The sequence below is a fragment of the Hypanus sabinus genome, chromosome 6 (assembly GCF_030144855.1).
Source record: "Hypanus sabinus isolate sHypSab1 chromosome 6, sHypSab1.hap1, whole genome shotgun sequence".
Classification (NCBI taxonomy): Eukaryota; Metazoa; Chordata; class Chondrichthyes; order Myliobatiformes; family Dasyatidae; genus Hypanus; species Hypanus sabinus.
Window position 1 is genome coordinate 39,520,717 of NC_082711.1, and position 27,455 is coordinate 39,548,171.

Genomic DNA, 27,455 nt, shown 5'->3' on the forward strand with positions numbered 1-27,455 from the left:
TGGAATGCTTTGCCACAGACTGCAGTGGAAGCCAAGTCCATGCGTATACTTAAGGCAAAAGTTGATAATTTCCTGATCAGTCAGGGCATCAAAGGATATGACGAGAAGGCAGGTGTATGGTGTGAATGGGATCCGCAATCAGCCATGATGGAATGGCAGTGCCGACTCAATGGGCTGAATGGCCTAATTCTGCTCCTATGTCTCATGATCTTATGGTCTATCAATTCTAATTTCTGATTATTGTGCAGCCCAAATATAAATTAAATTGTGATTGGATTATTTTAGAGAACTGAATTACAATTTAATGTAGATGTATGTATTTTATTTACCAAGACAAGGAACAGAACAGGAGTGAAGAGAGTTGAAAGCAGTTTGAGGACATTGGAAAAGGGTTGATGTTATTTGAAATTAAACTTTTAGTTTGAAGATCTTCCATGTTCTAATGGATCATCAATGAACCCAGTTGCTTGTCCTACTGAGTATTTCTAGCATTTTCTATTTATATAGCAGATTTTCAGTTTTTAGTGTTTTTCATATTGATAGTTTTTGATTGATCTTGTTACAGAATATTCCAAACTGATACAATTTTAGCCCAGCCAGAGAAGGGAACAGTCACTGAAAGTACAAGAGATTTACTCCAAATTCTTCTGAAGAGTTTTTCAGCTTTTCAGAGTTTGCTACTCACTTTTCAGACCGAGGGTAAAGAGCTCTCTATTTCAAGTTATCTTCACCATGTGGTACTTTTCTAGTGCAAAGGGATCAGCACTTAATAATGAGAAAATGATACCACAGGAATGAAGTAGGGGAGGAAGAATATGGATTCCAAAAGTCTCAAAAGTTGAAGCGAAGTGTGAAGCAATGTCATTAGAAACATTTATTTTCTGCAACTTTTTGCACTAATGGGCTTTCAAAGTGTTGCCTTGAAAATTAATTGCTCATGTTATTACAGCTGACCTGTTGACAAACATGACGGTCAATTTTCACTTAGTAAGATGAATGAGGCAAACAGGCTGTGAGACAGAAATACCTCGAGGATTAAATTGGTAACAACTATATTTTTATTGGAGAATTTTGGAGGATGGTGATATTTTATGACATCCTCAATGAGCAGACGAAATCCTGATCTTATGTTCCAAAAAATAGAATCTCAGCAATACTGCAGACATTGGATAATGTTCTGAAATGTCCCACACAATCATGAAGTGAAGTTTTAATAATGATTAGATTTCTTTGTCAGATGTACAATGAAGCATTGAAATGCATCATTTGCATCAACAACCACCACAGTTGGAGAACTGCCACGCTTCTGGCCCAACATAGCCTTAGAATTGTGGGAGGAAACCCGAGGACCCAGGGGAAACCCATATAGTCATACAGAGAAGATACAAAATCTTTACAAACACTGGCAGGGATTGAACCCACATCACTGCACTGTAAAGCATTATGCTAAACACTGTTCTCATTCCGTCCTCTCCATTACCTTCTGAGTTCAGAGAAGATTGTGTTACCTTAACACCAAGCAGATACATGAGTGGATTTCCAGGCGTATTTCCAAAAGTTTAAATCCATTTATTTCATATTTATATTGTTCCTTCTTTTTAGTTTGCCTAATATTTAAATATGTCCGTTTTGAATTTTGTTAGCCATATTTCTGTCCAAGTACACAATCTAAAGATCCATAAGTTTCACTTAAGATTGAACCTGAATGAAAATACTGATAGCCAGTACAAAAGTGCTTTGCAAAAGTATCTTAATGTGCCAGTTAACATGGTTTAGAAGGCATAGATTTTGTGTCATCAATGGAAGAGTTTTTTCCGAAGTATATATCAAGCCTTTCTGACAGGGAGAAGATATTTCATATTCTATGCCTTAACTTCTGAAAGGTCTTTGATAAATTACTGCATGGGAGACTAAGCTCAGGCGGTTTCAAGGGTAGGACACAAGCATGAATTCATAACTGGGTAATGGAAAAGAAGTAGAGAAGTCCCAAGGGCTGATGCTTGATTCTCTCCTATTAATGGTGTATCGAAATGATTTGTAAAGTAATTAATTTTGCATGCCACACATTTGGGGGGTGGGGGGTGGGGTGATGTGCAAGGAAGGCAGTGGGAATAGAGGAGGCGACTGCAAAAGTACAAGGAGAGATTGACAAAATTGCTGATCAGTCATGAATAAAGTTTAAAATGTAAATTGCAATGTACCACATCTTAGAAAGAAGAGTGGGTTGATTACTTTGCTTTAACTGGCCTTGAAGTCACCCTCCATTTCCTGCTTGGCTGCCCCCATAGTTTGATTTCAGTACCACCATTTTTGGCTATAGTTATTTGTCCTCCTGACTCACATGAGAGTCCTGTGTGTTAATATAGCCCCATAATGTTAATAAAATCCAAACTGCATTGGAAGTGATGTCAGAGCAAAGAAACTGGCACTTGCCAGAATAAATCAGTTCAGCAGCTAATGAGAGGTCAAAGACCTCTTTAGGTAAGTGGAAAAATTTCCTCCGCACGGGCGAGAAGATCTGCCGTGCTCCTAATAAGTCTCTTAGTGTCATGGACTACATTCAACAAGTTTTAATTATTCCCATCTTGCAGCAAGACTTTAACCAGATAGTACTGTTAAACCAGACTCTCTAAAGGCAGTGTTAAATAAATGCTATGAAATGCTTCCCATTGAATATCATCTCTCATTGTGCTAAGCACAATGCTCAAAAAGGCATTAAGATCATTAAAACTCTATTCATGTAGTTGGAATGAAAACACCAAAAGTTCTAACGAGATTAAGTCGCATGCAAATACTTCTAGGTTAAATGCTTTTGTGTTTCAACTGACTTGGATATTAGCAAAATGTACAGTAGAGAACATTTTATTATTAGAGACATGCAAAGAACCAGAGGCTACAGTCTGTAACTCATCAGCAATCATTTCTTCATCATAATTACACTCTCCAGTCATTGATAATTACTGTTTTTCCTTGTAATATGAGAGCTGATTGAGGAGATAGAATATATCATGTCTTTTTATTCAGCCATGATCCTTTAAATCAGGGGCTCCCAACCTTGAGTCCACAAACACCTTGCTTAATGATATTAGTCCATGGCATTTAAAAATGTTTGGAACCACTACTTTAGACAAACTCCTTCAACGGTTCAATAAATAAAATCCAGTCTTAGTTTGTGAAAAACATTGCCAATTCATCTATCTTTTTCATACATTATTTTTTTTCTTATGTTGATGCCAACAGAATCTCAAACATGTTTTATATCTAAAATATCAGATCAAGCTATTGAAGTTATTGGAAATGAAAATTGGCAGCTGGTATAAGTGGCTTCCCCTCATGTATTCAAAATTTAAAATGACTTCATTTTTATGAACTACAGTATCACAATTGTTTCAGAAATACAGTACTCTTATTTATTTAGGGGATATGGGTATCATTTATTGACCATCTTTAATTGAAAATGAGACAATCAGCAATCACATTGATGGATTTGGAGTCACACATAGGACAGATAAGGTGAAGATGGCAGATTTTCTTCTCGGGAAGACTACTACAGCTGGATATGTTTTTCAACAATCAGGATCCTGGATCTGAAATGTTAATTGTTTCTCCTTCTGCAGATGCTGCCTGATCTCCTGAGTGTTTCCAACATTTTCAGTTTTTATTTCAGATTTACAGTCTGCAGCATTTTTTGATGTTCATTGATTGTAGGCTAAATTAATTTATTGTAGACTATACCATTGCTTCTCTTCCAAGAATTACAACCTTGAAGCAGTTCTTTACCACACATTGTCAAGGCTTCGATCTGTCACATTTTCCCCCAGTGGTTTCTCCAGTAAAATTCTTTGTCAGCAATGTTAAGAATTTCTCTTTACACATATCTTGTTTTATCTTCTGAACATTCCTGGGATCTTTAGTTTCAATACACAACAGTCAGGAGTTCTGAACGTTATTTTTAAGACCATAAGACATAGGCACAGAATTTGGTCACTTGACCAATTAAGTCTGCTCCGCCATTCCATCAGCGCCATTCTCCTGCCTTCTTCCCATAATCTTTGACACCCTGACTAACCAAGAACCTATCAACCTCTGCTTTAAATGTACTCAATGACTCGGCCTCCACAACCGTCCATGGCAATGAATTCCACAGAATCGCCACACTCCAACTAAAGAAGTTCCTTCTCATCTCTGTTCTAAATGGATGTCCTTCTACTCTGCAGCTGTGCCCTCTGGTCCTAGACTTACTCACAATTGGAAACATCCCCTCCACTTCTACTCTGTCCAGTCTTTTCAATATTCAATAGGTTTCAATGAAATCCACCCCCCCCCCAAACTTCTAAACTCTGGTGAGTACAGGCCCAGAGCCAACAAGTGCTTCTCATATATTAACTCTTTCATTCCTGGAATTATTCTTGTGAACTTCCTCTGGACCTCAAATGCCAGCATGTCTTTTCTTAAATAAGCATCCCAAAGCTGCTCACAATAATCCATATCAAGTTCAAACAATGCCTTTTAAAGCTTCAACATCACATTCTTCCTCTTTTATTCTAGTCCTCTCGAAATGAATGCTAACATTGATTTTGCCTTCCTTACCACCGACTCAATCTGCAAGTTAACCCTTAGGAAATCCTGCACAAGTACTCCCAAGTCCCTTTGTACCTCTGATTTTTGAATTTTCTCCCCATTTGGAGAATGTTCTATGCTTTTATTTCTTCTACCAAAGTGCATGGTAATACAGTTCCCTACACTATATTCCATCTGCCAATTCTTTGCCCATTCTCCCAATCTGTCCAAGTCCTTCTGAAGATTCTCTGCCTCCTCAACACTATCTGCCTCTCTATCTATCTTTGTATCATCTGCAAATTTAGCCACAATGCCATCAATTCCATCTTACAAGTTGTTGGTATATAACATGAAAAGAAGGGATCCCAGTACTGATCCTCCCAGAACACCACTTATCACTAACAACCACCCAGAATAGGCAATTTTTTTTACCCTTTGCCTCCTTCCAGTCTTCTATCCATGCCCGTATCCTTCCTATGATACCATTGACTCTTATCTTGTTAAGCAGTCTTACATGTGGCACCTTGTCAAAGGCATTGTGAAAATCCAAGTAAATGACGTCCATTGACTCTCTCTTGTCTATTTTGTCTGCTATTTCCTCATATAATTTTAACAGATTACTCAAGTAAGATTTCCCCTTGAAAACCATGCTGACTTAAGCCTATTTTACCACAAGCTCAAACTGTGAGTTAACCTTCTCGAAATCTTACATGATGACTCCTAATTCTCTTTGTACCTCTGATGTTTGAACCTTTTCTCCATTTAGATAACAGTCTGCACTGTTGTTCCTTTTATCAAAATGCATTATCATACATTTCCCAACATCTGCCACGTTTTTGCTGTGTCTTTACTGATGATGCGCTGTGAAGATTAAAAGAACTGATTGAAGAATCACTGACAGTACTAAGATTCCTGGGGAATTAGTCTTCTTCTCAGTGAAAACTACATTTGTGCTCACAACTAGCCCCAAGCTAAATATCATTTCTCCCCCCTAGGATTACTGTGACATGGTGGGGGGTATTGATAACATTGGTTTATTACCATCATGTGCACCAAGATACTGTGGAAACACTTTGGTGTACTAGTTATCCATGTAGACCTTGCCGTACATAAGAACTGTACATTGAGGTAGTAAAAAGGAAGCAGAATAAGCATGTGATAATTTTTCGTTGATTTGAGACGTAACAGAAATCCTAGGAGTATATTTTCCATCACACCAAATATATTGCCCACCCTACCAAATTCTACCAACTCCTTTGCTAGGGTTACAAAAAAAACAGGAGAAAGTAAGGGAAAGACAATTGTCAGAAGTGGATAGATGATTAATAATGAATAGAAGTAAGTTAATGAAAATTGTGTAAAGTAGATGAGGTGGCATTTTTCTCCTTTGTTGGCCAAGAGGAATGTTAAATATTTTTCTCTGAAGGTGAGGGATGGTGCTGAGCGATTTCTGCATGTGATTCTTGTCTCAGTAGCTCTCTCTAAGATACTTGATGACTGTGGTAATTTAAACCAACAAGGAGTTACATCTTGCAAAGCAGTAATCCATGTTAAAGTTGAATCTAAAGAGACAAACAGCTTTTGCACAAGCAGACAGATAGACTTCCTGGCAAGCTATCCACTGAGTAATCATGTCAATGCCATAGAGAAAACCTGTCTACATTCTTAAAGTGGTACCAACAGACATTACTTGTATTAACTACATCTCTATAATAATGAAAAGAAGGGAGAATTAACATTAAAATAACTGTCCAATCAGTGTGTTTACTGTAGCACAAAGTTCTCTAGAATTACCCTTGAATTCTGGCTCCTTGTCCAATCCTATGATGAGATATGGTGTTTTTTCTCATTGTGGCATCTTACGATGTGTGGCGTGGTGGATGTCCAATGACTCTGCCTTCTTCTGTATCTGGCAACAACATGATATGATTTTCATCCTCTTTGTCTCTGTATCCCTTAGCAAGAGCAGCCCGTTGTGACCACTTTCAACCTGATGCAGTCTCAACCCAAAACACTGATAAATCTTATTTTCCGACTGATGCTGCACAAGTGTTGAGTGTCTCCAGAAGGTAACATGATGCTCCAGATTCCAGCATCCACAGGCTCTTGTGTCCCCACAGCAGTGACTTGCTCAGGCAGCCTCCACTTGCCTGCTTGCACATTCTTGCACTTTTGGTTTCCTATTCTGTAATTATTCATGAGTGAATTGTTTGGTTGAGCATCTACTCTCTTGTCACGTGGTACCTCTATCAGTCTCAGCTGCCGGCCTTCTACCCCCAAGTATACAAGAGTGAGATCTTTCTTGTCTCCATAATAAAATCTACCTTGTATAACACTTGATTCTGTGGGCTCACAAGCTTCACAGAGCACCTTCCAGTTGGCTTCACCATAGTCTTGTGATGCACATGGCTCATTGATTTAACTGCTCCATCTTCAGGACAGATGGTGTGCTTTGGCTTGACTCAACTTGGGAGCAACTACATAATGTTGAAATGGCAATACGAGTCTGACCCTGCCTCTGTCCCTGTAGGTCCCATCACAAGCATTCCACAGACCTGTAATATTTTCCTCATCACACACGGTTTGTAGGAATGATTTCCAATATGCAACACGTGCATTTTGTTGTGCCTTTACTTGCTACCCCTGAGCTAACTTGGCTGTGTTTGAACTGCTTCGCCTTTAGTGACCCTGCTTCCCCACATGCATTTTCTTCTATTTGTCATTCAGCATTTCTACCCTGGCTTTCACAGCTCTCCAACTTTGTAGGTCTGCATGCACTTCTCTAGGTTACCTCCATCTTACACAAGGCTGTCTCCTCAGGCTGGACTCCAGATTGCACATATTATGTAATAGCTGAAAAGCAAGCCTTCCTATCTATGAAACTGCAGTCATCTTCTAACAGAGCTAAAGCTGTTAAAGAAAATTTTTTTTAAAAGGATTCCTCCCTGCTCAAGTAGCATGCGAAGACCTGGTAACAATAAAACTGTTATATTTGCTGCTGGGGTGCAATATGCATATAATCCACCAAATGCACTCTCCTAGGTCTCCAACTTGTACTCCTCCCCCTCCACCAAACTTATTCTGGCTTCTTCCCCTTTCCTTTCCAGTCCTGATAAAGGGTCTCAGCCCAAATCATTGACTCTTTATTCTTCTCCATAGATGCTGCCTGACTTGTTGTGTTTCTCCAACATTTTGTGTATGTTGCTATGGTTTAGTACAATTCTCTACCCTTCTGATTGGTGGATGCAATAACATCTTTAACATCCAGCTTTATTCAGCCTTGTCCAAATCAATATACAATGTGAATTATTTATTCCAGTTGACCTACATACTGTTCCAGCTTTAGACAATCTTCTTCACTATCCGCCACACCTCTAATTAGGGGTCATCTGTAAAATTACTAATCCTTCCATCTGCATATTAATTAATATGTATGACAAACAAAAGAGCACCCATTACTTTTCCCTGTAGCACACTACTGGTCACAGGCCTCTCATCTAAAAAAAAACAACCATCTAACTGTACCCTTTTGATGAGCTCATCCCTGATCCCAGGTGGACTATCCTACAATGCAAGACCTTGTCAAAGGCTTTGCTAAAATCTATGTAGACCATCTAAAATCTTATCCTCATCCGTTTTTTTTAGTCACGTCTTCGAAAGGACACAGATTTTCCACACTCAAATCCATGTTGACTGTCTTGAATCAGTCCTTGCCTTTCCAAACAAATTCTGTCTCTCAGGATCCCATCCAATAATCTTCCCGCCACTGAAGGCTCCCTGTCTTATCCCTGTTGCCCTTCTTAGGTAAAGACATGACCTTAGCCATCTTCCAATCTTCCAGTACCTCATCAGTGGAAGATAAAAAAATCTCTACCAAGGCTCCAATAATTTCTTCCCTTGCTTCCCAGAACATCCTAGGGCATCCACCCTTATGCTTTTTAAGATCTCTAACATCTTTGTAACATACGCAAGATGCTTGAAGAACTCAGCAGCTCATGCAGCATCCATGGAAATGAAAACAGTGGACGTTTCGGGTCAAGACATTCCTCCTTTGTAATCTGGCTATGCTCCCAGGTTCCCTGAGCTCACTAGCTTCCATCTTCTGCATAGTAAATACAGATGAGAAATATTAATTCAAAGCCTTTCCCACTTCACATGGCTTTACACGTAGATGACCATGCAGATCCTTATGGGTCCTACTCTATCCCTAGCTACCCTTTTACACTTAATATACTTACAGAATGTTTTAGGTTTCTCCTTTATCTTATCTGCCGGGGACCTCTCAAGGTCCTACATTCAATGGACAATAGACCATAGACCAAGGAGTCCTCCTGTGCAAAGATTAGACATATTCGTAGTAATCACGATTATCCTCTGCAATATTCTAGGGTATGTACTTTTATATAAAAAGAGCCTTGGCCTGGAAAACATAGAAACATAGAAAACCTACAGCACATTACAGGCCCTTCGGCCCACAAAGCTGTGCAGAATATGTCCTTACCTTAGAAATTACCTCGGGTTACACATAGCCTCTATTTTTCTAAGCTCCATGTACCTATCCAGGAGTCTCTTAAAAGACCCTATCGTATCCACCTCCACCATTGTTGCCGGCAGCCCATTCCACACGCTCACCACTCTCTGCATAAAAAGTTTACCCCAACATCATTAAGATTTGACAAGGTTCAAGAAGATGGCTTTGTACTAAATGTTTTTACTATTGGATAAGGTAGAAACCATGTGAAAAAGTAATTCCAAAAGGGCTCTTTAAAAAAAAAGCAGTTGGCCAATCTTTTGATTAACATATGTCATACCTACCAAATTTGGAGGAAGATGTTTCATAGAAAACCTACAGCACAATCCAGGCCCTTCAGCCCACAAAGTTGTGCCGAACATGTCCCTACCTTAGAAATTACTAGGCTTACCCATAGCCCTCTATTTTTCTAAGCTCCATGTACCTATCCAAAAGTCTCATAAAAGACCCTATCGTATCCACCATGGTCATACCTAATAACTGGTATCTGCACATGGATCTAATTGCAAAATATAAGCAAATAAACAATGACATTCACATGTATAAAATTACCATAGACTGAAATTTCTTCCACTAGAACAGATCATTAGTAAAATACACAGCATCCCAGCTGCCACACATCACAGGGTAGTAATGGAACAGCAGCTGACCCTGGGCTGTAGATCTTCTGCATGGAACCCATCCTAGATTGTTTCTTGTGCCAGTGTCATTCTAAGGAAAGTTTGGATGGGAATCTCCATTAGCATCTAAATTCTTGAAGTGGAAAGAGGCGTATCAGAAAAGAAATAGGTGTGGAACCTAAATCTGTGAAATGGCGGGTGCTCAGTGGGTGGAGTCAGAGAGAGGCAGCTGTTCAGGAACTGGGAATTCCACCAAAAGACCATTTTCAGGCCAAGCAGATAACAGCAAACAGGAATTCCTCACGGGATTCCAAAGCCCCCAAATACTGCAAAAATTCTAATTAACTCTAATTTCTTTCCCTCTGGAAAATATTGTCAGGGCCTTCTTTAATCTGTTAACAGCACTTTGCTCCACCTAAGATTTCTGCTAGGCACTGATACCAGGCATGTTTATCATGTGAGAGATCCCAGTTTTAAACAATTGACGTGAGCATTAAAGCTTTACAGTACAAAAATAAACAGGCAAATTCAAGGTCTGGTCCTTTGAATCCAGTGGCTGGATGCTCAGAGGTTCGAACTGCTGCATTTATGGCCATCTTGAGATTTGATACTTCAAATGGCCAACAAGTTTATACCGGCCTTTACAGGATGGATTTATGCTCTCATCTCCAAGCTGGCTTTAAAAGGGGTAGGAATAAACATTCTCATTGCCTTCTCTTTTTACATTTTCCTTTTCTGAAATGAAGCTTCCTGGGTAATAAAAGCCAAGATGCATCTTTTATGAACACTCCTAGTCCAGAACACTTTCTGGGATTTGCATCATTACATTTGTCTAATTGCACTGACACTTAGTGCAGCGGAGAGCTTCCTCTGTAATACTTTCAAATCCATGCTCTTTATAGTTGATTTCTAATTTATTGCTCGTAGGACGGCTTTATAGGACCCCTGAGGAGCTCCTGAGACTCATGAGCTGCCAGGCATGGTGGTGTCTTCGATTGACACCATGCACCGTCTGACACTGGGTTAAGGCTATCACTCCTAATTGCCATTTCTCAACTTGATAACACAGAGCATATTATTCAACACATAGAAGAATTAAAGCCAGACCTGCTGTGTACTCTGGTGCCCAAGGCATGCTGATGATATACAATCAACTCTGCGACTGGCGTGGCTGTGAATGAACGCTCACTCCCTCCGCTCTTGATCCACTGTGGTCAGATACCGCAGGTCTCTGTCAGGCCTTCTGCAATGCTGAATAATCTCTTTGCATGGAAACATGGAAAATTTAATTACTGGTTTAATGAGTTAGGCACAGCATTGTGGGCTGAAGGGCCTGTACTGTTCCAGGCTCTGTGTTCTATCACCATGACGGGTGTTGTGGCCTTGTGCAACGCAGATGAGTTGTACCTAATTCATTATTGAAGTGGCCTTAAGGTGCCTTTCTCTCTCATCTGTGTTATTTCAATTTTGAAATAAATGTTTAATTGACCTCTCAGAATCAGGTAGTAGTAACTCCTTGCTTGAACCACACATGGAGTATTGTGAGCTGGTTCGCAATAAAGATCCCAGGAATGAAAGAGTTAATATACGAGGACTCTGGACCTGTACTCGCTGGAGTTTGGAATAATGAAGTGGTATCTCGTAAAAATCTATTAATATTGAAAGGTCTAGATAGAGTGGATGTGGAGAGGATGTTTCCGATAGTGGGGACCAGAGGGCACAGTCGCAAAGTAGAAGGATGTTCCTTTAGAATGAAAATGAGGTGGAGTTTCTTTGACCAGAGGGTGATGAATCTGTGGAATCGTGGGTTATGGAGAGAAAACAGCAGAATGGGGTTGAGAAGGATAAAAACCAGCCTTGATAGAATGGTTGAACAGACTCAATAGACTGAATGGCCTAATTCTGCTCCTATCTCTTCTTGGCCCCATGAGAGTTAATGCTCTTTTGTTCTGCTTTCCTTTGTAGTTATTCAAGAAGAACACCAAAGGGTTTGTGCTACTTTGACCTTGCAGTATATTTTCCTGCCTTTCAAGGAAACCGGAGTATTTTCTTTTTTAAAATGTCCCTTTGTGTCTATTCTATCATTCAGTGAGGTGAGGTGAGGGCCAAGTTGATCGGTCAGAGTTGTCCATGGGGATTGCATCCTAGCTGTCTGGATACCCAAGCCTGGGCAGTACAAAATGGAGAGCTAGCTGTTGCCCATATAGGAAGCTCCCCCTCTCCATGCAACTGATGAACCCAAAGGAATGGCAGAGACTGATACAGGAGTTGCCAGTCAGTGTTGAACTCAATGTAGGACTGCCTTAGGGGTTTACTCCCAGCCTCGGGGTTTACTCCCAAAGCCCTCCCCATGAGTGGGTATAACTGCAAGGCAGCGGGGGTTTGAGATCAGAGTTTTCCTTCTCCTAGGTGAGCTGCCAACCATGGCCGATGAGCACCATCTGCCAGAAGTGACTATTTTTAAGGTGCCAGTAACCTCCCTTTGCTCCTTCTCCTGTCAGTAGAAATGGTTCCGCCGAGTTTAGTAGCTAAGCCACATGTGAAGGCCAGGAGTCGGACTTGGTTGTCAGAGGCTATTTGAGGCGCAAGCCATTGGGTGCTTGTCCCTATTACCACCCTCAGTTATAACAACCTTAAGGATCCATTCAGTAAGATGACATAAAGCCCTTGCATCTATCTATTTTACCATTTCCATCCATTACCTTGTAATACACACAAAATGCTGGAGGATATCAGCAGGTCAGGTAACATGAACAAACAGTGGGTGTTTCGAGCTGAGACCATGCCACAGGACTGGAAAAGAAGGGGGAAATGCCAGCACTATAAAGGTGGAGGGAGTGGAAGGAGGAGAGGGTGAAGCCAGGTGGGCAGAAAAGGTAAAGGGCTGGAGAGGAAGGAATCTGATAGGAGAGGAGAAAGGGAAGGAGGAGATGACTCAGGGAGAGGTGAATGGCATGTGAGAAGAGGTAGGAGGCCAGACTGGGAAATAGAAGAAGAGGGGAGGGGGAGTGTATTTGTTTTACTGGAAGGAGAAGTTGTTGTTCATGCCGTCAGATTGGAGGCTACCCAGACGGAACATGAGGTGTTCCTCGTCCACCCTGAGGTTGGCCTCGTCACTGCACAGGAGCAGGCCGTATGTTGACACGTCAAAACGGGAATGGGAGTCAGAATTAAAAAGGTCGGCCACTGGGAGGTTCACTTTTGGCAGATGGAGCGGAGGAGCTCAACAAAGCTGCCCCTCAATTTACAACGGGTCTCACCAATGTAGAGGAGGCCACATCAGGAGCACCGGCCGCAATAAATGACCCCAGCAGGCTCACAGGTGAAGTGTTGCCTCACCTGGAGGGACTGTCTGGGCTGCTGAATGGAGGTGAGGGAGGAGGTGAATAGGCAGTTGTAGCACTTTGGCTGTTTGCATGGATAAGTGCTGAGAAGAAGATTAGTCAGGAGGGATGAATGGACAAGGGAACCACGGAGGCAGTGGTCCTGGCAGGGGCCAGGTGGGGTAAAGGTGTGTCTGGTGGTACGATTCCTTTTGGAGATGGTGAAGAATGACGTGGAGGCTCTTTGGGTAGATATGGGTAAGAGGAACTCCCTATCACTGTTAAGGCTGTGGGAAGATGGGGAACGTGACGGTTTGGAGAAAGTGGGAGGAGCCAGAGGAAAAGTGGTTGAGACTGAGGGCCAGTTCTACCAGATGGTGGAAGGAAACTGGTTAGTTCTTTGGATGTAGATGTAAAGGGATTGAAGTGTTATGGATGTAGGTGGGAAAGGGTTGAATCAAAGAGGATAGAATGAGTTGAGGTATGAGGACACAAGTTCAGTGTGGCAGGAGTAGGCAGAGACAATGGACCTACCTGGATAGTCAGGTTTGTGTATCTCGGGTAGGAGGTAGAAGCGAGCAGTGTGGGTACTTTGTAATGCCTCATTTGTTAAAGCAGCTTGTCGAAATGATTTTTTTCACAATTGTGTGAAGATGAGTAGGCTAAGACAGGCTATGGAGTAACAATGTGTGGGTTTCACTAGCTATTATAAGGAGATTATGAAATAGCTGAATTTTCACCAAGCCTAGGGACGTGACAATAAATTGGCATACATCATTATTTTAATATAATTGGATATCTTTAGCTGTGTATGAAAATATATTGATTAAGGAGAAATATGGTTCCAAATCACAAAATAATGCAAATAAGCTGATAGGAAGGATCAAACAAAATGACAGAATCTAAAAATGGCAAGATAAGCTGTTATTTTAATATGAAATCATATCTTATCATTATAATAATTTCTCCAGTCCAGTGCATTCACAGACTTTCAATAAAAGAAAATGCAGACAATCATTGTTACAGATTGCCTGAAGAAATTTTGTCTGATGTAGCCCATGAGTGCAATAAAACCAAATAGTTATGACTTGTATTCTGCTGGCTGTGCCCTGGGATTTCCCTAGGGGCTCCTGCAATCACCTCAAATGTACAATAATGACCAGAATAGCTGGTGACTGGTTAGTCTAGCAGGGTTCCTGACAGTATTATCACAGTATTGCTTTCAGAAATGCTACTTTTCACAAGCTCCTGGTGGCTCATATTATTTAATGTGAGCTCAGATGATAAAAACAAGATGGTACTCAGAACAAAAGATGCAAGAAATCAGGTCAGCCATGTTCTTGGGTGTGATGTGATTCAACTTCAATGAAAAATCGACCATAAAGCAAAATTGCAGGCCTACTGCATGTCTCATAAAGAGCAAATTTCCTTCCAGATTCTCAATGCATTCGAAGCGTTAAGGCAGGGAAAGCTCAGCGTAAGAGCACGCAGTGCACATCTGGAAACCACTTCAGCCGTCCTAGTCAATTCCAAAGTGAGTTACAGATGGTTCAGTATGTTCGTGCAGAAGCTGGCTTTCATGGCGCTTGAGAACTGCTTTATCTTTGCAAGGTGCAGATCCCACTGGCTCTGATTATCGCTGGGAATCAGCTTAAGTAGGTCTTCTTTAAGCAGTATATTTTTAACATGGTTCCTCTTTGGCCCATTGATCTCAAACTGATTGATTTCCCAGTGCAGCAGTCTCCTAACCTGACCCTCACTCTGACACCCTCACCCAGCTCACATCCCATCTCCATAGATGATCAAGCACTGAATAACATCCCATCACCAATTATTCTCCCCCACTCCCCCTGCAAGTACCACTGTGAACCCTCCACCCCACACACCCACCCACACACACACACACACACACACACACACACACACACACACACACACACACACACACACACACACACACACACACACACACACACACACCACATCCCTAAATGTGGGTTTAATTAGACCTTTTAAACAGTTAATGTCTGTGCCAAAGCATCAGGCAAAGGCATGTCACATGAATATGTCATCAAAGCATATTCCGCAATCATGTGATAATTCTTGTATATGGTAATTTCTATGCTTCACTTTCTGCTGTGGAACGTGCAGACTGCTTTAAGTGAACAAGGCCGATTCAGGGTGGCAAAGGTTGTGTAATCTTAAGCCATACAATTCTTCATAAAAGTTCTGCTTTCCACCTGCTTTTACTACATGCTATAAGAAAATAAATTAAACTTACCCTACTGGCTTGCTTCGTAATTTCAAATCCCTAGTAAGAAATTAGAGCAACTTTCACCTAAATTGAGTACTACTGAAGAATCTTTAATCTAAGCCTTTTTACTGGTAAAAGGAGGGGGAGGATTAGAATTCAAAGGTATTTTAATGAACTTCCATGCAGCGCTTTCCAAGCAGAACGGTACGTGACCAGAACTATCAGTGTTTGTTTTTCTGCAGCTCTGAATCTCCAAGGCAGCTTTGCTCTTTGGAGCCTGTCCTTGGCAGCCTTCATCGTGCTGCTCTGATGTGACGTAGCTTCTCCTGAGTCTTGAGAGTTGCCCACAACATGAGTATTAATGTTGCCCTTTTCAACGAGCATTACTCTTCTATTCTTGTAGACCAGGTAAAATCTTTCAAAAGCCCATAAACCTTTCAGGTGGCACCTTTACTGTGAACGAAACAAAAAGAGAAATTGACAGTTTTTAGCCTACACTGCTTTACTGGAAAATTATCTTGCTGAAGAAAAAACATTCATAAAAGCATTGCTTTGTGCTTTATATGAGGGCTTCTAGAGTGCAATGATTTTAAGTACACTCGTCTTCACTGTTCACTCCAAGTTGTGTGGATGCACGACCGCACGTTAACTGAAAAGTTCCTGCGCACATATCCTTTGATGAAACACAGCTGGAATTTCCTTTTATATAATGTTAATGTAATTTTGAAATTATTCCAATGTAATTTTGAAATCTATGTTAATATAATTGTGAAATACACTGTAATAAGTTATGCAATGATGACTATAATCCACAAATTTTGTAAATAATAAATGTACCACAACCTATAATTTGAAATATTTTACAGCTTCAAGATATTTACATTGTCAGTGTTTCAAGTTACAACACTGTTACGAATTGTAACAATAAACGTAGGAAGGAAGTCGGTAGCTCATTGTTAATAAACCACTGGCCGCTGAACGCCAATGCCGTCTCGTCAAAACATTTTACTTTAGCCATTGTGCCTGTCAGTTGTTTTGGCTGCTTGACATTGTTTTCTTGTGTTGTGAGTTGTGGGCTGTGATTGTTTGATGTGCAGATTACAAAAAAAAAATGTTTAACTTTCAGGCTGGGTAAAAATTTCCTGCTCAAGCAATGGTTGGTCTGCACAGCTATATAAAAAAAAGTAGAGGGAACGTTGCTCTTCTAATTTCCTATGACCTCTGCAATGAATGGTGAAGTTCTAGGACTTATTCTTTTTCTACTGCATTATGCACAAAATTCCAGTTCCTGAATAGGGATGTGGCACATGATTATTTTCACTCATCTGCCAATGTATTAGAATCATAGAGAGATTATGTTTATAAACCTATAGCTATCTTGACTTTCCTTCTCCCCACTCCATTAGGATTCTATCACCAAAACACATCTTTACTTACCCCTCCTTCCCACTCCACGCTTTCTGCAGGGATCACCCTGCCATGATTCCCTTGTCCATTCATCCCTCCTGGCGTATTGTGATTGGACAATCTTTTCATACTTCACCGATCATACCTCCTACATCCATCATTTTGCCTTCAGTGTTCCTTGTGAAAGTCTGGAGGGGAAATTGAATCTGGTTCCAGAGGTGACTTCTAATCCACATTTGGTGGTCATCCTGGGAAGAGACTCACAACACGGTGGCACTAACTTTACAAGTAGGATGGCAGCAGCTCACCATCACGTTCTCAATGTCAACTAAGGATGAGCAATAAATGCTAATAAAAATATTCTCTTCATATACGTTTGTGTTCAGATCTGAACTCACATGGAAACAAATCTCACCCTCTCATTAACCTTCCAAGCTTATTCTTGCAGTACTGGTCTCTTAATCCCTTAGCCCACCCCAGCCTAAAGTGTCAAAGATAACCTCCTACAGAATATGAATCCCTATTCCCTGTATCTGGAAACCTTACCAACATCCTGTCTCTCAGGATGTCGATTCCACTTCTGATGCTTATTATTAAAAATAAATAAAATCCCAACAATTAGTGCAGGAGATAAAAAATGCTCCACCTCATACCCAACATCTAGTAGTTACGTTCTTAACCAAATACCTGCGTTTCTCAAATAGTTCCAGACATTTGTTCTCATATTCAGTAACGACTGTCTGAGACAATTCACTAGAAGGAGAAAAGGAAGTGATCAAGAGATGACTTACAGTGCTAAGTTTGTGAAAGGTTTGATTTACTTTGGATGCTAAGAAGTCTTCAATTGGAAAGGAGGAGTGGTTATGGGCCATAAACATAGTTCCTCATAAACTAAATGACAAATTTCAAGGGAGTTTCTTACCTAGAGGGTGAAAGGAATGGAGATCACCATAACTCTAAATTGTTACAATAAATACAGATAAATTCAACAAGATAACTGCACTATAGAAAAAGGAGAAGATTTGCTGATGTGGTTGGATGGAGAGGTGGGAAGAAGCTGATGTGAAGAGTACACCGAACCTTATTTGGATGAATGGCTTGATTTGGCACTAAATGTTCTTTTTAGTGCTTGGTAACCAGATAAATAAAGAAAGGCGATTTTTCATATAAATATTGTTACCTCTCATGTGACTGATGAACTTTCTAACTCACAGGAAAAAATTATAATATGAACTTATTTATTCTTGTCTTTTTGCCTCCCTCTCAGTTGGGCTTCATATAGGACGCTACTGTGGCCAGGTTGCTCCCGAACGCATTCAGTCTATCACAGGCATTTTGTCGTTAACACTGCACACAGACACAGCAATCGCGAGGGACGGCTTCTCAGCAAACTATTCCATTGTCCAGAAGAATTTATCGGAAAGTGAGTATAAATTATGTAATTGTCATCATTTAGTTTGGGTGGGTTTCTGTATTCGTTGTCGGAAGGTATCAAGCACACCAGCATTCTGAGTGCAATTATATGGAGCACATGCAACTCTAATGTTTAATCTCGAAAATGTGGATTCACTCATGTTCAACAACATTCCTTGCAGACCCTGCTATACCAAATGTTGCCAGCAGCAAGACAAAATAAAAAAGCAATCCCGTTCAATAACATCTTGCTTCCATATAATGCCCTAGTTAGAAGACAATACGCATCCAAAATTTGATAAGAAACATTGAAGGAAATATCATTAACTGAAATACAGCATATGAGGTATAGATGGTATAACGTAGCAAAGCAGCAGTTTAGAAAACTCTTTTAGCTATAGTGAAGCAAACCTAATAAAATTAGGAGAGGCAATTCTGAAAATAGTTCTGGAGAATGTGGCTGGACTAGTGGAAGGACTATCAATGGAGAGTATTATGGGGAGGTGATCATGATTCATTATGAGTCATAGGAAAAGACAAAGGCAAAACAGGTAAGAAGGGTCTAGGGCCAGTTTTACTGCGTTGAGGCAATAGTAGAAAAAGTGAACCTTAAGCAGTTGTCTATAGATAAGTGAATCTGAGAGCAATGGGAGACATTCAAGTGGCAAGGTAGTGTAGCAGTTAGCGTAATGCTTTACAGTGCCAAGATTAGTGATCAGAGTTCAATTCCCACCGCTGTCTGTAAGGAATTTGCACGTTCTCCCTGTGACCACATGGGTTTCCTCCAGGTGCTCTGGTTTCCAAAGACATATGGGTTAGGGTTAGTGACTTGTGGCCATGCCACGTTGGCACTGAAAGCATGGCGATGCTTGGTGAGCGGCCTGCAACACATCCTGCGACTGTGTTGGTCAGAGACACGACTGATGCATCTCACTCTACGTTTCAATGTTTCGATGCATGTGCGGCAAATAAAGCTAATCTTAATCTCAGGAAGGTGATTTAAAGGGTTTGGAGGAAGAATGTTTGCACACAACAAGAAGCAGTGAATTCCAAATCCCTCCCACCTCCTGCCAGATAACAAGGTCCAAAGAAAGAAGGTTAAGGTGGAAGAAAGCACTTGTCAGACTCAATCCAACAGAAAATCTGAAGAGGGTAGGAAATGTAGGACAACACAAAAAAAAGGGAAATCAAGAAAGCAAAGAAAAGGTATAAAAATATCAGCAGTAAATTATTTTTATAACTCCCAAAATTTAATTTAAAATTAGGTGATGACTAAGGAAAGAATCTGACCTTTTACAGGCCCAAAGGATGTGGGGATAGGTAATGTGGGTAACTTTGAAATTAATGTTTCATGACTGTCTTCAGACAAAACCAGGATGATGTCAATTTGCAGCTATGGTGAAATACTGGATGAGGGAAATCGAGTAAAACAGGAAGCAGGGGGTTTATCATCTATGAAAAGCAATCAGTCATCAGCCCCAGATGAAATGCATTCCATCTTATTGCAGACCCTCTCCGGCTTACAAATGGCAGTTTACGTACAGATTAGCATTGAGGGGACCAGTGGGATGGATGGGGATGGATTTCCCGGCTGCTGCAAGTCTGAAGGTATCTGCTAGGTGCCAACAGGGCATCTTCCCATGGCTCCTCACTCCTCCACATACCCTTTCCCCCACTTCCAACCCTGGGCCATAAATGCTTGAGCGCTGGGTCAGGCCAAACAGAGATGACTGTGCTGAGCAGATTCATGGCCCAGGTCAGTTAGGCTGACTGGTGGCTACTCTTCTGCCATCCGCTCACTCTCCTGTCGACCGTTTCTGTGATCCTCTTTCTCACACACACACACACACACACACACACACACACACACACACACACACACACACACACACACACACACACACAGAGTTTCTTATTCATTTCCACCTTAGGAACAGTTTGGATTAAGAACCGTTCCCAAAAATGGAACTCTGTCATATACGGTGTAAAAAATCTGCAGAGGCTCTGAAATGATCAATTTTCCCAACTCATTGGTTCAATCAAGGAGAGGATATCGGTGTCAGGGTGAATAATTTAGGTGACCAGTGGTATGACTCAGGAATTTGTTCTAGGACCCCTACTCTTCATAATTATTATAAATGACCTGGATGAGGAAGTGGAGGGATGGATTAGTAAGTTTACTGATGATACAAAGGTTGGGGGTGTTGTGGATAGTGTGGAGGGCTGTCAGAGGTTACAGCGGGACATTGATAGGATGCAGAACTGGGCAGAGAAGTGGCAGATGGAGTTCAACCCAGATAAGTGTGAGGTGGTACATTTTGGTAGGTCAAATATGATGGCAGAATATAGTATTAATAGTAAGACTCTTAACAGTGTGGAGGATCAGAGGGATCTTGGGGTCCAAGTCCATAAGATGCTCAAAACTACTGCGCAGGTGACTCTGTGGTTAAGAAAGTGTACAGTGTATTGGCCTTCATCAATCATGGAATTGAATTTAGGAGCCGAGAGTTAATGTTGCAGCTATATAGGACCCTGGTCAGACCCCACTTGGAGTACTGTGCTCTGTTCTGGTCACCTCACTACAGGAAAGGGTGCAGAGGAGATTTACAGGGATGTTGCCTGGATTGGGGAGCATGCCTTGTGAAAATAGGTTGAGTGAACTTAGCCTTTTCTCCTTGGAGTGACAAAGGGTGAGAGGTGACCTGATAGAGGTGTATAAGATGATGAGAGGCATTGATCATGAATCAGAGGTTTTTGCCAGGGTTGGAATGGCTATCACAAGAGGGCACAATTTTAAGGTGCTTGGTAGTAGGTACAGAGGAGATGGCAGGGGTAAGTTTTTTACTCAGAGAGTGGTGAGTGCATGGAATGGGCTGCCAGCAACAGTGGTGGAGGCGGATACAATAGGGTCTTCTAAGAATCTCTCGGATAGGTACATGGAGCTTAGAAAAATTGAGTGCTATGGGTAACCCTAGGTAATTTCTAAAGTAAGTACACGTTCAGCATAGCTTTATGGGCCGAAGGGCCTGTATTGTGCTGTAGATTTTCTATGTTCTATGTCCTATGATTGATGGTGGAGAGGGTTCAAAATCAAAATCGAGTTTTTTTTTACATATAAGTATGTGGATGCATAGTTGCAATGAAAATCTCTTGTAACAGCGTTGCTGGCATAACATTCAGAAGACAAACATAAATTATAGAAAGCTATACTAGAATGAACAGAGTTAGAACAAAAAAAATGTCCAGTGTAGTACAATTGTAATTCAGTTAGGGAGAGGATGGTGATAGGGATGTGCTTGGAAATGTGGTATTAGTGATTTGGGGTAATGTTTTGGTTGAAGAGTGAATGGGTGTGTTGAAGAGATGATCAGTGATTTGTGAGAGGATTGGATTGGGCTTGAGGACCTTGGCAACAAGAGGCGTGTGTGATTGACTTTTAACTTGAAGGAAGACAGATGCCTCCAGCTCCTGGTAGCATCTCAACAAAGCAATAAGCAAGCACATCCAGGAAAATGTGTGGGTGTGAAATGTAAGACTCCACTTGACAATAATGCTGGCCTAATATCCTGCTCTTCAGCAACTGTGGAGCAAGAAATTAGCTAAGGAAGTGGAAGAAAATAAAAAATACAGACTATGTAAATAATAAATTCCAGTTTGACCAAGCGTGACCTCCCTTTATGGCAATAGATGTCTATATATTGTAAGGAATATGCTGGAGGTAATGCACAATTTGATTACAAATATTTTTAAGTTATCATATTTCTTTCTGAATTAAAGCACCTTTTTGATATTTTTACTATCGAGGAAGTAATATAAATCTATTGAGTTGAAGTTTTGTTACTGATCTCTCAACTCAGTTTGGGTTTGAATAGTAAAATTTGACATGTTGTATTGCGGGGAAGATGAACACATTTCTGTAGACACCCCATGATCAAATCCTCGTGATAAACAGCAATAACATAAAGGGCCTAGAGCAATTTTTCTTCTGCTTGATATCGTACATTGTATAAGTGTCCCTGATAAAAAAGTGAGATTTCATTTATATTACATCTCATTACATCCAAGAGATACACAAAAATAGAGTCTGACGCAACAAATTTATTTTGAAAGGAAGTATCCAGTCATTGTTGGAAAGCAGGGCAATTAATTAGGAGGAAGCAAGCTTTCACTACGAGTGAATGTGATAAATGGTTAGTTACTCTGCTCTCCATGATGTACACTGAGAGAGAAACTAGTTTCCTTTTGCTTCTTGCAAAGGACGCTTTTTTTCATCTACCTCAAAGGGACTTGTTTAATGTCTCATCTGCAAGTTGACAGCTCCAGTTATGGCTTGTTGAACACCTTGAGATATTTTGCCTTATTATATTTTACCACCTTGATAAATTAGTGCATTAAATGCAAGCTTATATTGATTTTTAATGAAAGTGTTCAATAAGGAGCAGGCCTCGTTTGAACATTAATGTAAGTGTCCATTTTTTCTGCCTTTGTTATGATGCTCTCCATCCAGTGTTCCAGAGAGGATTGACAAAAAACCTCTTAATGTAGGCCAGAAACAACTAAGCGAGATTCAAAGAAGAAATTTCAGGCAGAACATATAAAGTTTCAGATTCTGACAGCATTAATTATGACCTTCGTTGAACAAAAATTATAGTGAAAGCCAAAACCCGGAAGGACTGCTTCTCTTCTGACCACTGACAACATAATGGATCATGTTGAGGTGACAGAAATGGTGCAAATTGTATAAACAGCCATAGCCAATGTCTAAAGTCTGACAAGCCAGCTTTTTTGAAATAGCATCTGGTTAGGCATGACAATTTAAATATGTACCTGAGGCAATGCCTCTCTCAGTACTGCTGGAAGGTTAATACTGCAACACCATGTGGAGGATTGTAACATTTATCGTTTGATTTTCCTCATTTAATATTGTTGGTGCTGCTGTGATCAGAACAAAGCATGTGTCAGACCGTTTTACCAAATGTGGCTACTGACCACTGTCAGTGCCACCTGTTTCTGCCATTTTACCGTCCACTATAAAACACAGTCATGTGAAAGGATGCTTTGCAAGAATTTTTGACAATTCCTCATAAATCAATAAAGAGTGATTCTGTGGAATTATAATGTTAAAAGATTGGAAGATGAACATTTTGCGTTGCTATTGGCAACCCGGTGTGTGCGGTACATCTCTTATTGCTTTAGTGAGGCGATCCTGTCAATTGCAGACTGAAGCTCAAATGCCAAAAAAATCCGAACAAAGATAGGTTTGAGATTTGCACAAGGGAAGGAACATTTTTTTAAATACAGTACTTTAGAGTACTGTTCAATACATTGTGCAGCTTGAGACAAAATGACTTTGAGTTAATCTCCAGGGGATGTATTGATTTACAGTATAAGTAATGACGCTTTAAAATATTATGGAAGGAGACCATTCAGTCCATTGTATGTGAAGCTGAGAAAGATCTGCTTAATACACTAGCAACTGACAATTTTCATTGTTAGTTCTGTTTCATCTGTTTAGGGAGGTATGGTAGCGTAATGCCAGCAAACTGGGTTTAATTTCACCGCTGTCTGTAAGGAGTTTATACATTATAACAGTGACTATGTGCATTTCATTCAGGTGCTCCAATTTCCTCCCACATTCTAAAGATGTGCGAGTTACTAGGTTAATTAGTCAAATATATGTAATTGGGCAGCACTGGCTAATAGGGCCAGAAGGGTCTGTTCCAGTGTTGAGTCTCTAAATGAAAATAAGTTCTATATCAATACGTATTTTATTTTAACATCAGTGTCATTTTGTTCCATCATGACCATTCTGCACATACAATCAAAAAGCATCTCAACCCCATTGGTCTGAAATTGACTTCTATAACTAAACAAAGATATAGCAAAATTTATATCCGGTTCCGACACTTGTTTGCTGTCCAGTGTTCCCACAACTACATTTAAACAGAGCTGTTCACTAAAACATTCAACCCACACAGGGTAGACACAAACTAATGACATTAGAAAAGATGGAGGACAGTTCTTCGGAAAGCCTGGATAGAAAAGGGGCACAAACAGTTAAAGCGATTAATATCCAATCTCAGGTCAAAGTAATTGAGGGATTCACAACACAAAGGTGAAGTTAATGGAGGGCAGAAGAAGAAAACACTCTGTCCTGGGGGTAGCTGTCTGGTGATGTTGAATGCAAACAAATTCCCCACAAACGAACAATTAACCAAGACACATTCAACAAGATTTTCCTTGGAATTGCCTTCATTCCATTTGCATTAGACTGCTGAAGACATTGAAGACATGAGGTTATGAATGTCCTCCCACTGAACAAATCCCAGCAGACTGAGAGCAGCCCCAGGACTTTTACTGGCCAGTAACCAGAGCTGTATCTGAATTCTTAGCCGCGGGTATTGCTAACAGGACTGCACCCCAGCATTGAGAAGGGAGATCGGTGGTTGGAATGACAACCAAATTCAATTTATATTTCAGATTTCTTTATAGCAGATTTAAATAATACAAAAGAACCAAGGAAAGAGGTACAATTGTGCAAAACATTTACTTCATGAGCCACAGTAATAAGAGGAATTTATATTTATGTGTTATTTGTTTTTATGCCCAGATTTTCACTGTAATGAATCACTTGGCATGGAATCCGGCAGAATTCATGCAGATCAAATTTTGAGTTCCAGCGATTACAATATATTCTGGTCATCGGAAAGATCAAGACTAAATTACCCAGAAAACGCGTGGACACCATCAGAAGACTCTAACAAAGAATGGATACAGGTAATCACAACCACAGGATTTCCCTTGGCTCACAATGTCATGAGTAAAGCAAGGTCTGTGCCTTGTTGTTATTTGAGAGGTTTGCAGCTGAAGAGAATGTCCAGCTTTGAACTGCAAAGGAAAATATCTCTAATCCAAACTTCAAAGAAGATTTCTGACTGTGTAATTTTCTGCAATTACAGTCACAAACCTGAGACCCAATGGAAAATACCATATAGCACGCTGTCATCAGTTCCATCAGTTTTTTTTTGTCTGTTTTAACCAGCAAAAATCATATCTGTCATGCTGAGAAATCAGTGCTGGGGATGGGTGGCCCAGTATTGTCATCTACCTCTTCCCCCATCAGCTACTGGTAGCAGCCTTTGACATGGATGATATCTGTATGCTTTCTACTCCAACTGGGTGATAGTTTCCACATCACTGCTGGGGAAACGTTATTTTGTATTGACAGTGCATATATACAGGCAAGGAATACGTTCATGGGTTCATCACACACTGCTGTCAGTGTAATTCTGTGGAGTTGCTGACAAGCATTCAGCGCTTGATATATTCTCCCCACTTCCATTGACCTAAATGCTATAATATTGTTTTCATTTGATAAAGGGGAGATTTTGAATCCTTAACTATGAAATTGTCTTGAATTTTGAAAATAGAAGTAGCCTATGTGATTGTAAAAATGACACGTGCTGGGCAAGCACCACATGAATTGTTTTGAAGTTGTTTGAAGGAGATAATTAGAAAAGATTAAGGGGTAAAGTGGGCAATTCTCAAAATTGGCTGCAAGAAAATAGGGGAAAAAAACAGATTGTTTCCAGGGGTAGGAATCGAAGGGGAAATGTCTTTCTTTGGAATCAGAATGAATAGTTTGATAGGTTATCAGCAGAAAGGCATATGGAGGAAAATTGAGACAGGCTGGCTAACTAGGATTTATTGCTGATGTGGATGATAAACGTAGTTAGGCTGTTTCCCCATTGTTACTTGATGAAATATTGGACTGATTATAGGGGAATACTAATTTGATCCAATGGGTACATTTGCATCTTTACACATATAATTCACGTAGATAGAGAGTAAATGAAAAGGTTCTTGTTAAGCTGCATTTGAGTAATGCATATGTAGTGGTGAGCTTAAAACCTGAAGTGAGATTGACAATATTTATTACTGAGGTTTGAATGTGATTAATAATAACAGAAGCCATTATTATAACATGAAAGATTAAAAGTTTAAAAGATTTTTCCAATGTAATTTTGATGGTGAAGTGTAATTCAAAAGATGAAAGAAGAAGACATACCTTTGGAAAATAAAATTATTTCCATTGGGAATTTTCAGACAGAAAAGTTTTAACATTTTACAGACTAATACAAATGTGTTACTGGGAAGTCTGGTGGTGTCCATTTCCTAGCTATTCAAACTTCAGTTACTTCAAAGCATAGAATGGGCAATATTCCAGAGAGTTCATCCCAAGCACTGGCCGTGACTGAGACACATTGCCATAGGGGCCCTGAAATGTTGGTCTAAGCCCTCTAATGCCATTCTGTTGATGTTTACAAGTCCCAAGCAGTCAGCCGGGAGAGAACTGTTTGATATCCTTCCCAAAAATCTTGGAGCATTTTTGTTGCTGGGGGTGGCAGCACACAATCATCACATCACTGTTTGTAACGTGATCTCAGGGCTTAACTTGTGTAGGTTATAAATATAGTTGGAACGACTGATGTCTATTAGCTCCTGGATTCACTCTCATTTTCAAAGAGGTGGGGGAGTGGGGGGGGGGGGGGGGGGAATGAGGCAGCTGCTGGCTAATCCTGGAATTCAGCCTGGTCACAACCTTCCCAATGGGGTGGCAGCAGGCTTTTAAATCATTTTGCAATTATGAAGTGCACACAGGCAGAACATCCTTCCAAAAAATTATCAAATCAACTAATTTCACAGGACAAAATAAACATATATCTATCTCAAAGTACAAAGGACCACAATGCTTCTAATGTAATAGCAGGCCTAATCTCCAGAACCAATCAGCTGTCAGGGTAAGAGGTCCCACATCTGTTTTCAGTCTACGTCTAATTCTGCTCTTTGTATTGACTTTATAATTTAAAGCTCTGTTTTTATTAATCTTACAGTAGAAGCCCAAGGAAGATAGACATGAAATTCATTACTGAATTTGGTTGTATTGATTCAGATTAAAGGCCATTCTTGAGATGCCAGGGAGTAACATGTCTTTGTTGTCAGCTGGTTATACTGCATCTTGTAAAAAAAAGTAATTTGTTATGTCCTTTTCAACTACAAAGATGTTCAAACCATGTGCCTGTGCAACTGCATTTTTCCATCTGGAGTCAAACTGATTTAAAGGAAAATCATTTTCTTAGGGGGAAAGAAGTGTTTGCTGAACTATAGGGAAAAATAAACACCCAGAAATACTTACAAGTGTTCGTATTTTCTAAAAACGGAATCTCAGTGTTTGAATATCAATGTCAATCTTATTACCCATTGCCATGAACTCAAGAAGATAATTCATTTATTTATCAGATGTATATGAATACAAAGAGTGCAATGCATTGTTTCTGTTAACAACC

General features: G+C 40.3%; 1 protein-coding gene and 1 long non-coding RNA gene across 8 annotated transcripts in view; one reads left to right on the forward strand and one right to left on the reverse strand.

The window, feature by feature from the left end:
• Positions 1-27,455, forward strand: part of nrp1a (neuropilin 1a) — a 189,275-nt gene that overhangs the window by 85,303 nt on the left and 76,517 nt on the right. For all 7 annotated transcript variants that reach the window (XM_059971944.1, XM_059971946.1, XM_059971948.1 and 4 more), the window contains 2 exons: positions 17,963-18,118; positions 24,719-24,885. In XM_059971944.1, coding sequence (XP_059827927.1) covers positions 17,963-18,118; positions 24,719-24,885 — 323 coding nt within the window. The remainder of the gene's footprint in view (positions 1-17,962; positions 18,119-24,718; positions 24,886-27,455) is intronic.
• On the reverse strand, positions 687-15,515 carry LOC132395407 (uncharacterized). Its single transcript, XR_009512602.1, has 3 exons — positions 15,316-15,515; positions 10,819-10,973; positions 687-6,469 (listed from the first exon to the last, which is right to left on the reverse strand). It is a non-coding gene; the product is annotated as an uncharacterized LOC132395407 (long non-coding RNA).